The sequence below is a fragment of the Coffea arabica genome, chromosome 9e (genome assembly GCF_036785885.1).
Source record: "Coffea arabica cultivar ET-39 chromosome 9e, Coffea Arabica ET-39 HiFi, whole genome shotgun sequence".
NCBI lineage: Eukaryota > Viridiplantae > Streptophyta > Magnoliopsida > Gentianales > Rubiaceae > Coffea > Coffea arabica.
The window spans coordinates 26623843-26636043 of NC_092327.1; the positions used below are offsets into that span (position 1 = coordinate 26623843).

General features: G+C 33.6%; 1 protein-coding gene across 1 annotated transcript; it reads left to right on the forward strand.

Moving 5' to 3' along the window:
* Nucleotides 1–5168: 5168 nt before the first annotated feature.
* LOC113709603 (CSC1-like protein ERD4) lies at nt 5169–11258 on the forward strand. The gene is made up of 6 exons (XM_027232404.2): nt 5169–5801; nt 7537–7685; nt 7847–8122; nt 8397–9241; nt 9926–10181; nt 10578–11258. Exons 1-6 carry the CDS (start codon nt 5531–5533, stop codon nt 10953–10955), a joined length of 2175 nt encoding a protein of 724 aa, XP_027088205.1. The 5' UTR covers nt 5169–5530; the 3' UTR covers nt 10956–11258.
* The last annotated feature ends 943 nt before the right edge of the window (nt 11259–12201 follow it).

The following is a 12201-nucleotide window of genomic DNA, read 5'->3' on the forward strand; positions in this document are numbered from 1 at the left end:
AGGAGAAGGCGTAGTATTAATAGTACGGACCAAACTTACTAATTTGTATTCATTCATGCAATCCTCTTTAATTTCCCTCCCCTTTTTTTTATGTGTTCTTAGTGCATGTAGGTCCTGTACGGTTGAAAAATGAATCGAACTATTCGGTATTTAAATTGAAGTTAGTTTGATAAGAGTTCGTTTAAGTTTAATTCACCAATTAATTAAACCAAACTTGAATAACAATTTGTGTTTGATGAACTTTTAAATTCGGTTTGAACTCAATTGATTAACACATAAGTGAAATTTACATATAAAAAATGCAAACTACTCGAACTCGACTCAGGTTTACCTCGATAAAAGCTCGTTCCAGCTCAGATCGAGAAGTAAACAAGTCAAATTTAAACAAAAATTTAAACTCGTGAAAATAGTCAAACAAGTTTAAACATTAGAGTGTTTAACTTGTTTAAACTTCTTCTCCCTATTCATTCACTCTCAATTTTTATCCTCGCTCTAATACTTAAAGTGGAATACTTACATATTTTCGCCCCCTATAAAATCTGATTTTCCAAGAATTAATTGCAATCACATATTTCTGCAAATGATTCAAAATATTTAACTTGGCTGGTGTTTAAATAACAGAGGAGAATTATTGACAATTGAGTACCTAATTCCAGTGATGATGTGGCCGATCTTGCACTGCTTATTTATAAGTGTACGTATAGATTGAGTTTACCTAAATATTTTTAATTATCATAAGCATTTAAACATTAAACACTAAAAGTCACCTTCTAACATTGCCACATTTTTGCATTTTCAGACAAAAACTCTTTGCTTGACAGCACAAAGATTTTATGTACCTAGCTTTTGATGTGGCAATAACAATACATGTGGCCTTTCAATTGGTTGTGGCATCGTGGGACTTCTTGTAATTAATATGCTTTCTCTATAATTGTGTTGTTATAACAGATGCAGCGGAACAGAAGAACAAACAAGAACAGACAAGAATAACTTGAGGAAAATCAGATTTTATTAGGGTTGTAATCGGAATAGTTTACAGACTAAAATAAGGTGTATATATATACAACCAAACAGACTGGACCCAAAAATAGGTCCAAAACAAGACCCGAAATAAAACAAACACGGTAACTAATATATACCGTAACAGCGAGACCCCCGAACAGCTCAGCAAAGTTCGAAAATTTAATTCAAGGCATCTCAACATGTGTGATAGACAAAGCTTCCTACGTAAATTGATTATAACCAAACAAAAAAAAGGGCAAATCGGACTAACTAACCTACTTCATATGGGAATGGTTATACATCAACGACTTCGGACTAATCAATATGATCTTCATAAGTTCATATTAGCTGCTTGACGTTAAAAGTATCCGTGTGGTTTTGTTTAGATAAATAAATAAAAGTACATGAGAAAATTCAGTGGATAATGGGACTTAACATGACCACATTTCGAATTCTACTGTAATGTTTTTAAAAAATGTTTATAAACTAAACTAATGTTGAAGAATCAAATGACAGATATTCTTTAATTTTTATGCTTATATCCTTATTGAAAAAAAAAAGAAAATTCTCTCATTAGAAGTTTTCAATTCTCTCTTTTATCTTGTAATAGAGAAGATGTCCTACAAATAATTAGTGTGCCACCTTGAGATTTTTGAATTCTTTCTTGAAATTATTTTTCCATTTTCAAGTTTTCAGGCAAATATAGGTGACATCCCAAATCTCATGCTGTGGAAATAAATGATCAACCGACAATCTTTTATACCACATGAGCCACATAACGTGTCATACAAGCGTCCAACACATCCGGTTAAGGCTTCCCATTTCGGTGGACCTATAACATGTCATACAAGTGTTTGAGCTATAGCTCATGTCACACGGTATCCATAATCACTCGCAAACAAGTCGTACAGCATGAAACACAAGTTAGAAAACATTAAATACATAGAACGAAAATATCATACTATATGCCAAAATTACAAATTATAAACACTAAATAGAGGGAATGAGATTTCTTTCATGTGGGCACACCAAAAGTAGTTGAGATTTCTTTTTTTTTTTTTTAAAGAGAGAGAGAGAGTGAAAATAAAACCCTATACCTAACCTAACCAATCATTTACTTTCGTTTTGACAATGAAAGCTATCCCCACTCCCCATCCTCTCATTCTTTTTGTTGAAATTTGTCATGTGAGTAGCAACTGTGAACAATCATTAAGTGTGTTTGGCTAGTAGATTATTTGGGATAATTTAATGAAACAAATATTTTATAACACTTTTTTGATGTAATGTATATGGAATAAAAAGGTGATTAAAAAATATGTTGCTGATACAGACAAATAAATTTTGACAAATAATATACTATCCAAACAAACATTATTTTATAAAGATGACATATTGCACAACCAAATGATGTTATGCAGAATAATTGAAACTATTTGTAGTTATAATGTCTTTTTTTTTTTTTGTTGACGCAAGGATATCCTGGCTTACGCCAGATTTGGTCCCCATGTTGTGGTACAGAGCTTGCCCCAAAGATGTACACATGGTAACTAGGAAAGAATTGAAACGATGACCTTCAAGTAAAGATCTAGAGAGCCAACCAGCGAACTATTCCTTGTAGTTATAACGTCTTGTGTATGCATGTTATTTTGACCAAAAATACCTATTTTACATAAGCTAAAATGTGAAAAATGCTTGTTAATTTTTGAGTTTGAATTGAGTAACCTACTTTTTAAAGCTTGTTCATACTAAATAGAAATTGATAAAACTTCTCATGAAGAACAAGATAGTTATTAAAGCTTATTAAAGTTATTTAAAGCTTGTTAATGCCTATTTTACTCAAACAAGGTTCGAGACGTTTTTGCATCATCCATGCAACTTTCTAGTAGCATACGTTTTATTGTAATGGCATGAGATGCTTATATTAAGAGGAAAATAAACCATAACATAAAGACAAATGGCTGTAGTTTCAATCCCATGTTATGTAATTACAATCAATTAAGTCTTGCTCTATTGATATGTTATCAATCTTTTTAGCAAAAAAGACAAAGGGTACAATGGATCATTCCAATTTCACCGATATTGCCTCTAAATTTGCTACCCAAAAAAAAAAAGGGATATTGTCTCCAAATTGTGTATTTACTAAACTAATTAATTATTCTTGTATCTACTAAACCAATTCATGTGCCATTGACAGGATTACTAATTATTTTAGAAGTGAATTTTCTTCTCTGGATGTGGTTTTGAATGACATAAGATTTTTGTATAAATTCTTTTGGCATTTCACATTCTTCTATGTGGGAAAAAAAAATTCAATCTTTGCAGTCATATGATTTGGCTCGAGTAGCCACAAATCTTATTAATGAGGTGAAGGAATAATTTCTCTGTATGGTTTAATAAAGCGGCAACTACCATTATTGTAATAATAGTTGCCCTTATTTTGTAATTGTAATTGTAATTATAATTACCATTATAGATTTACAAAAGAGTCGCTTTTGACATTAATCTATTTCATTTCTTTCGCTCACAATATTGACCAAAACTGATCGTGAATCCCGCCACTTTATTATCCACCTCTGATGTTCTATCTAATCCGCTTGGCTTTCTTTGACCAAGTCCCTTGCCATTACTAAAAGAAGAAACTTTAATAAAATAGGGTAAAAGCATTTAAAGCAAATTATTCCGATAGTCACAAAACTTTTTCAATAGTCAAGATTTGGTCATTCAATTATTAGTAATATGCTTTTACCCATTAAACTATCAAAAGCATAAATTTTGGATCATCCGTCTGATTTCACATTTAACTTTATTAGATCTAATAGTATGCACGATTTACAAGATATACTATTAATAGTTAGATCTGGTATAGTTAATGAAAAAAGCCTCAAGCACATGACCAAATCCAAAATCTCAATAGGGAGTTATATATTAAAGTTCCATATTCTCACAAACAAAATCAACCAACAAGAATTGTGGCAATATAATACCTTTCTCTCGATCTCTCCATAGCAATTGCATCGTACAATTGATCGCCAATATCGGTTTAATTTGAATTTTGAATGAATGAGATTACAGGCTCAAATTTCAATGGACGATGAAATATGTTATATTTTTAGATATTATTGTTTTCATATTCATATTTGTTGACTTAATGTATATAATTGACATATTTGTTACCTTAGTGCATACAATTGTTGTCTCAGTATATACCGTATGTAATGCAAATAGACAATTCCACAAGTCGCGGATCTCAATTATTACAATAGTCATCTTCCAAGGTAATACATATTACCCGCCTTCTATTTCGAAAATGTTTTTTCTTTTCTTTCCTTTTTTTTTCAGCTTAACAGACCAGGAAAAAGGTGTGGACCATCATAAATTCTAAAACAAACTTACCATCTAGCTTGCGGAAAATTTCACCAAAAACAAAAAAATTATCCTTTTTTCAAAAAAGAAGAAGAAGAAGTGATACCTAGATCTCTTCTTACACGAGATAGAAGAACCTTTTGAGTTAAACACTTACAAAATAAATTTATTAAGCAAAATCATTCAAAATGTTTTTAACATTTTATCAAATGAATTTTTTTGTTCTTTACTTTTAAAATGTCAACTTTATGCCCCTTACAAATTCAAGTTAATAAAATTTAGTTCCAACATAAATTTTCAACTATTTTTTAGCTTGAAATCATCAATCGATCCCCATGCAATCATTTTTTATATACAAAAAAGGTTAGATCTCACTTTTTTAATTACAAAAATGAATATAGATTGGGTTAGTTTTCACTTTTTTAGGAAAAAAATTAATATAGCTCGGATCAGATCCTACTATTCTAAGAGCAAAAATGAATGTAGATCGAATCATTTGTTTATTTATAAATGAAATCTAACCTTTTTGGCCCCAGAAAAATGATCATGTGTGGATTACTTGATGAATCAAGGTAAAAAGTGATAAAAAAAAACATGAGTTGGGATCAAATTTTGTTGATTTGATTTTGTAAAGAATGTAAAGTTATCATTCTTAAAGTGAAGGATGAAAAAATTTATTTGACAAAATATGATGAGATGTTTTGAACTATTTTTTCTATTTATTACTTCCTCTACGGTTGTGTAAATAGCATGAGTTTTTTCTATAAAAAAAAGTGTTCTGTTAAATTCTATAAAATCAGAATAAGTCGGACTCCTCTAAGTACCCCACTGGCCACTGCCCAGCACCAACTAAGACAAATCTCACTGTTCCACAATCATTTTCAAACTGTAATCCAGATATTTTCTTTCTTTCCTCCACAGACATGTTAGCAACCCCTCAAGAAACTCAACTACCTCCTGTTTCCTTCAGTCCTTTCCTCTTCCATTACTCCTAACGGTTACTTTTCTTGCTTTCAATGCCCATTAACCTCCTCTAGACTCCCCACTCTACGACCCCAAAACGGCAAGAAACCAAACCTCCCTCCAAAACATCAACAGAACAAGAACAGAGTCTCTGGTAACTGAAACAGGGGTGAAAACAGACTAAAATTTCTGAGGAGGCCGGATGGAGTTTAGGGCCTTTCTGACGTCCTTAGGGACTTCTTTCGTGATATTTGTGGTGCTCATGTTCTTGTTCACCTGGCTCTCAAGAAAGCCTGCAAATTATGTGGTCTATTATCCCAACAGGATCCTCAAAGGTTTGGATCCGTTTGAGGGTAGCAAGAGGACCCGTAACCCGTTTACATGGATCCGGGAGGCCTTGTCTTCAACTGAAGCTGATGTGATTAGAATGTCTGGTGTTGATTCTGCTGTCTACTTTGTTTTCATGAGTACTGGTATGGAATAATACTTCTCTCTCTTTTTTTTTTGTTTATTTCCAATTTTTCTCTTGTGATATTGTCATATTTATGCAGCATATTGCTCAACTTTTGTGTTGGTATTACTACTTGTTTAATAATTTAATTCTCACATGGCTATCATTTTTTTTTTTCTAAAAAAAGTTTGTATTTTTGGTGGATTTGGTGCAAATAGTGTGGGGAAATGATTAATGGATCAGCTTTTGACTGAAGCCAACTTAACCACCTTTTTAGGATCTGTGACTTTGTTAGTGGAGTCCATAATCTGAAATTATGTATAATAAGAATTTGCTAGTGATTTCATCATTTTATTCAGTAAAGTTGCGGCATTTTCAGTTTAATTTATTAGATTCAAGTTTTGGTAAGACACTGGCTTTGTTTTTTATCCGATAATTTTAGCCACTCTCACAGTACTTTAAGTTTTAATTACAGTAGTTATAAACTGTTTTGAAAACTAAAATAATTCTTTCCACCCACAAAAAGGAAAGAAGATTAAGATAATTCTTGCTTGATATATCACCTGATTTTTGTACTCGTTATGCTTGCAATTCATCTCTCTATTTTTTTGAACTGTAAAACCAAAGATTTATTGTGTTTTTATCCATCTTTCTTTCTGTTAGCAAATATCAAGTTCCATACAGGCCTTAAGTGATTTGAAATTTCTTAGTGTAAGCTTTAAGACAATGCTATTTCTTGATATCTTACATATAAGTACTAATAAGATGCCTCAAGTTGAGTTGACCTTCTCTTTTAAACAAAAACATCCGTTGTTTGCTTTTATTTTTTTTGTTATGTAATGCCAGTCCCAATCATCTATTGGTAACTGAAGAAAAATGATTGTACATTAGGATGCTGAATTTTAAAATGGATGTGATCTCCCACAATATATCTGCAGTAAATTGTGTTGAATGGTTGTACAACCTAAGGTTTGCTTTGGTCAAAAATTTTGCTTTCAGTTTTCAAATTGGTTTAGCTTTATGAGTGAAACAAGTCAAATTTCCTAGAAAATCAGAATATATATACTTTCAAAGATCAATGATTACTTGAAAGAACGTAGATTTATGGGGGACAAAAGATGATTAGTTCAATGGAAAGTGGAATTTCACTCCTCTGTTTTTGAATAAAAGGGGAAAGAAAAGGGGATTATACTTCGAGCATATCAATCATGAAGAACAAATGATGAGAAGTCTTGACAGATTAGAAGTTCCTCACATAAGATATCATGGAAAGGTAGGGAGACGATGCCAAATGACTAAGTAACTAAACTGGCTTGTTGTCAGGTAACATATTTCATTCACCTGAGTTCTGGATATGCCGCTATAAGCTTTCATCAAAATTGGCTGGATAATTTAGTAGTTGTCAGGTCACAAATGTGTCATCATTTTTGTCCATCTTTTTCTATATCCCATGGTGTTTTGCCATTTCAAAAGCATGGTTTTATCTGGGTCTGGATGTTGAATGGAGTTTACAAAAGTGAAACACGTTGATGGACTCCTGTTTAACAAATTTGGAGAAGAAAATATTGAGAAATCAACAAGAAAAAGGTGTAACCTTTTCCTTTTAACAAGCCATAATGTTAGCACTAGGCTGTAAAAATTCTTTATGCTGTTTAAGAGTTTCTTGTTTATGTGAAACAAGCATTTTCTTCTGCAGTTAGCTAAAATTAACTAAATTGCTAAGCCCTCAGTTTAAACATTTTGTTTTGGATTTGCAGTATTGGGAATATTGGTTCTGTCTGGCCTTGTGCTTTTACCAGTGCTGCTACCAGTTACGGCAACAGATCATAGCTTGCACTTAATTGTTAATGAAACCAGCCAAGGGGCCTTTAATGATCTTGACAAGCTGTCCATGGGCCACATTGGAGTAAGTGGGAGTAAATTTATGTGTAGTTTCTCTTGGGGAGATAACAATAATTAGATTCTAATGATGGTTTTTCCTGTCCTTGCTTATGAAGGGATAAATGAATGTGATATTTGGTTTTTCAGCTTTTGATGTGTTTTTTGTCCTACTTTTCATTGGTTCAGGCAAACAGTCCTCGATTGTGGGCATTTGTGATAGCTATATATTTGGTTTCTATTGTTGCATATTGCCTCTTATGGAAAGCATACAATCATGTTTCTGATTTACGAGCAGCAGCTCTGGAGTCTCCCGAGGTGAAAGCTGAGCAATTTGCTATTGTGGTAAGAGACATACCTCCACCTCCTGATGGACAAACCAGGAAAGAACAGGTTGACTCATACTTTAAAGCAATCTACCCAGAGACTTTTTATCGATCCATGGTGGTCACAAATAACAAGAAGGTGAATTGTGTTATTGGTTTTTTCTGTTTTGATGGTTATTTGGGTAATTTCTATTAGTTTTTAATCCCTTTGGCTATTTAACTGAAAGATTTTAGCGAACAGGGGTCAAACAGAATAGAAACAAGCAAAAAATTACAAATGGCAGTAGATATAGGCTGCTATAGTTTTATTATCCAAAATACTAGTGATTATTTACCTGATAATTACTGTGTTATGGCTTCTGACTCTACACTGGTTTGAGTTTCCTTTTATCTCATGATCTTGACTTCTTCAGGTTAACAAAATTTATGAAGAGCTGGAAGGTTACAAAAAGAAGCTTGCTCGTGCAGAGGCCATATTTGCAGAGTCAAAGAAGAATGGAAATCCTGAAGGGACAAGACCAACGAATAGAATTGGCTTTCTTGGTCTAATTGGTAAAAAAGTAGACTCAATAGAATATTACAATGAGAAGATCAATGAATTAATTCCAAAATTAGAAGCTGAACAAAAGGTCACTCTCAGAGAGAAACAGCAACCTTCAGCTCTGGTTTTCTTCACCAGCAGGGTAACCGCAGCTTCTGCATCACAGAGTCTACATGCTCAAATGGTGGATACATGGACAGTCTTGGATGCTCCTGAACCACGCCAGCTAATATGGACTAATCTGCCTAAGAAGTACTATGAGAGAGAAATCCGTCAGTATTTTGTGTACATTATTGTGTTCTTGACCATATTCTTTTATATGATTCCTATTGGGTTTGTTTCCGCATTTACAACTCTGGAAAATTTGGAGAAACTTCTCCCATTTACAAAACCAATTGTGAAGCAGAAGGTGGTTAGTACGGTGTTAGAGGCCTACTTGCCTCAGCTTGCACTCATCATATTCCTGGCTTTGCTACCAAAGTTTCTTTTGTTTCTATCCAAGACGGAGGGCATCCCTTCAGAAAGCCATGTTACAAGAGCTGCATCCGGGAAGTACTTTTACTTTACAGTGCTCAACGTGTTTATTGGTGTTACAGTGGGTTCTTCCCTTTTTGGTACGTTTAAGCAGATTGAGAAGGATCCAAATAGTATTGTTCCTCTGTTAGCAACTAGCCTTCCAAAGAGTGCAACTTTCTTCTTGACTTTTGTGGCATTGAAGTAAGAGCAGCTTCCTTTTTCCTTTGCTTATTGGGCAGCGTTGTCTTCTTTCTTACATGAATCTTGTTTTCTCTTTTTCTTTTTTCTTTTTTTAGCGTGCACCTGTAGTTTGAGAGTTAGTTATCACTAATGGTCTCAGTGTTGGGCACTATTTTTGCTCCCCTATTCCTACATGCCTCCAGTAACTCTTCGTTTTGGACATATATCATTTTTGTTTTCTGCATGTTGGGCTTGCATGAAATTATCTATTGTTTGGAATGTTTTGAACATTCGTAAATTTGTGTCTTACTATGGATCATTATCCTATGCAGACCTAGTCGACTGAGTGCATCCTCCCTTAACTTTGGGTGGGCATGAATTTGTTGCTGCGTGTTATCTGGCCAAACCAATATTTGTTCTCAGGGCAATACATTTGGAATGACCCGTTCTTATGGACCCAAATTTTACTAGATAGTTTTATTATTGCTTATTGGTGTTCCAGTTCTATGACCTTGTCTGTGTTCTCCTCTTTTATCCTGGCCCGTGAGTACTTTTAATTTTAACCTGTAAGGATGCAATAGATGAACAAGTTCTGCATTTACATGGATAATCCTGTTGATGTGTTTACTTGTGGATAAACAATTTTTCCTTTCCTGTCCGAGAAGTTTATGTTTAACTGATTTCAAACAATCATGTTGCTCTCAGGTTCTTTGTTGGTTATGGGCTTGAGCTTTCCCAGATAGTTCCATTGATAATATTCCATCTGAAGAAAAAGTACTTGTGTAAGACTGAAGCTGAAGTTAAAGAAGCTTGGGCTCCTGGAGATCTTGGATACGCTACTCGATTTCCTAGTGACATGCTGATTGTTACTCTTGTGTTTTGCTATTCTGTCATAGCTCCTATAATCATTCCATTTGGAGTCGTGTACTTTGGTTTGGGATGGCTCCTTCTACGGAATCAGGTAATTGTTACTTCTAACTGTGAGCTCTCATTTTTAAAAGGTTTTCTGAACTGAACTGTGTCTGAAAGTGACTTTACTTCCAAATGTTTTTTGCTAGGCAAATGGATAGTTTTTATCCTTTATTATACCATATGAATTGAGATCGGTTGTTTCATGGAAAATCATTTAAGCTTATTATTTCATACATTAATCTTGATTAGTGTCTGAATTAAGATAATGATGGTTTGTCAACTTGCAATTTAATTGTATTTGTGGGAGATTAGCTGAAGTTTTTATATAGTTGAGACTTAAAATGTTTTCATTCAGTAATTAATCTAAGGAATGCATGCATATATTGGACTTGACCATTTTCACAGGTAAGTTTAAACTTATTCTTGCCAAATTTCTTTGACATAGGTTCTTAAAGTATATGTTCCATCATTTGAGAGCTATGGGAGGATGTGGCCTCACATATTCATACGTATCATGGGTGCCTTGGTTTTGTATCAAGTTACAATGTTCGGCTTCCTTGGAGTCAAGAAGTTCCCCTATACTGTGCTGCTCATTCCTCTTCCAATAATATCAATCATTTTTTGCGTCGTTTGTGACAAAAAGTTCTATAGATCCTTCCAGTCGACTGCCCTCGAGGTTGCTTGCAAAGAATTGAAGGAAGTTCCTAACATGGAATCTGTCTTCAGATCTTTCATTCCACCAAGTCTGAGTGCCGAGAAATCGGAAGACGATCAGTTTGAAGATGCATTATCTCAAGTTTCAAGAACAGGTTCCACTCTTTGATCCACAGTAGTCAATTCTCAGTGGATTGTGTAAATTGTGTGTCCAATACTCATCCACTTGTTTTATCATTTAGTGTAGAGAGCGTCTAGTGAATTTGCTGTGTGTATATTTTCTTGTTTAATGAACTGCTGATTAGAGTCCAGTGGTTTTTCTTGTTTGTTGCTTTATGAAAATCTTTACCACATGTTCTCAGTTCTCACACAAAGCTCCATGGATCTGGAAAAGTCAGTTTCCACGAACATTGAAACCAATACCTATTTCAGATGTTGTGTTGATTGAATTTTAAAGCTGCTGATTTCTGCATCACTTATTTTAATTTTTTAAGTCAATTTATAGGGGTATAATGAGTCTATTCGATTGCAATATACTCTAGTATTTGAATTTATTTATTTATTTTAACGAGTCTGAAATTGTGATCCCAAGTAATTGGACTCTAGTTTTAGTGATTTTCAGTTAAACTTTGTGGTCAATCATAGTTGTCACTATTTCAAATCCACATCCGTTTATGATGTTGGCACTGAAAAAATGTCATGTAAAATAAGAAAAATGCCATGCATAATCTTTTGTGGCATTGTTACAGGATTAGCACAAGAGAAAATCAAGGTGCCATGATAAAAGTTGATGACACCCAACGTTTTGTGCCACAATTAAATTTTGAAAATTTTTTTCTAAAAAAAGTTGAAAATTTTTGTTTCCGTGGCCTTTATTATAATGTCATGAAAAAGGGGATCCGATCAATTACCCTCTTATCATCCAAAACTGAAGATTGACCAAACCCAACAATTGCTAATTGGGTATTAGTTGATCCAAACAAAAATAGATCAGAAAACCATCAAAATTAGAAACAAAACAAACTAAAATAGATGGTCTTTTCGCCTGAATGTACTCAAATTACAAAGCACTAATGAGCCACACTCAAGATAAGAAGTAATCACTCTCTTCATCTTTACGTCACAGCTCCTCGAATCAGTGATTAAAATGAAGAAACGAGATAACATCCATATCAAATATGAACATCCAAAATCTCAAATCAATCAAATAATCAACTATTCCGACCATCTCATGGTTCGTAGGGGAATGGGTTTCTGTTACAGATTAAAAGTTATGGTGTAATTTTTCATGTTACACACTCTAATGGATTGACACATGTACCTTTTAGAGTATTATAATAATATTTTTAATTAGATTTAATTCTGGGAAAGGACACGCATCTATGCAAAAAAGTGTATAATATGAGTGTTATACA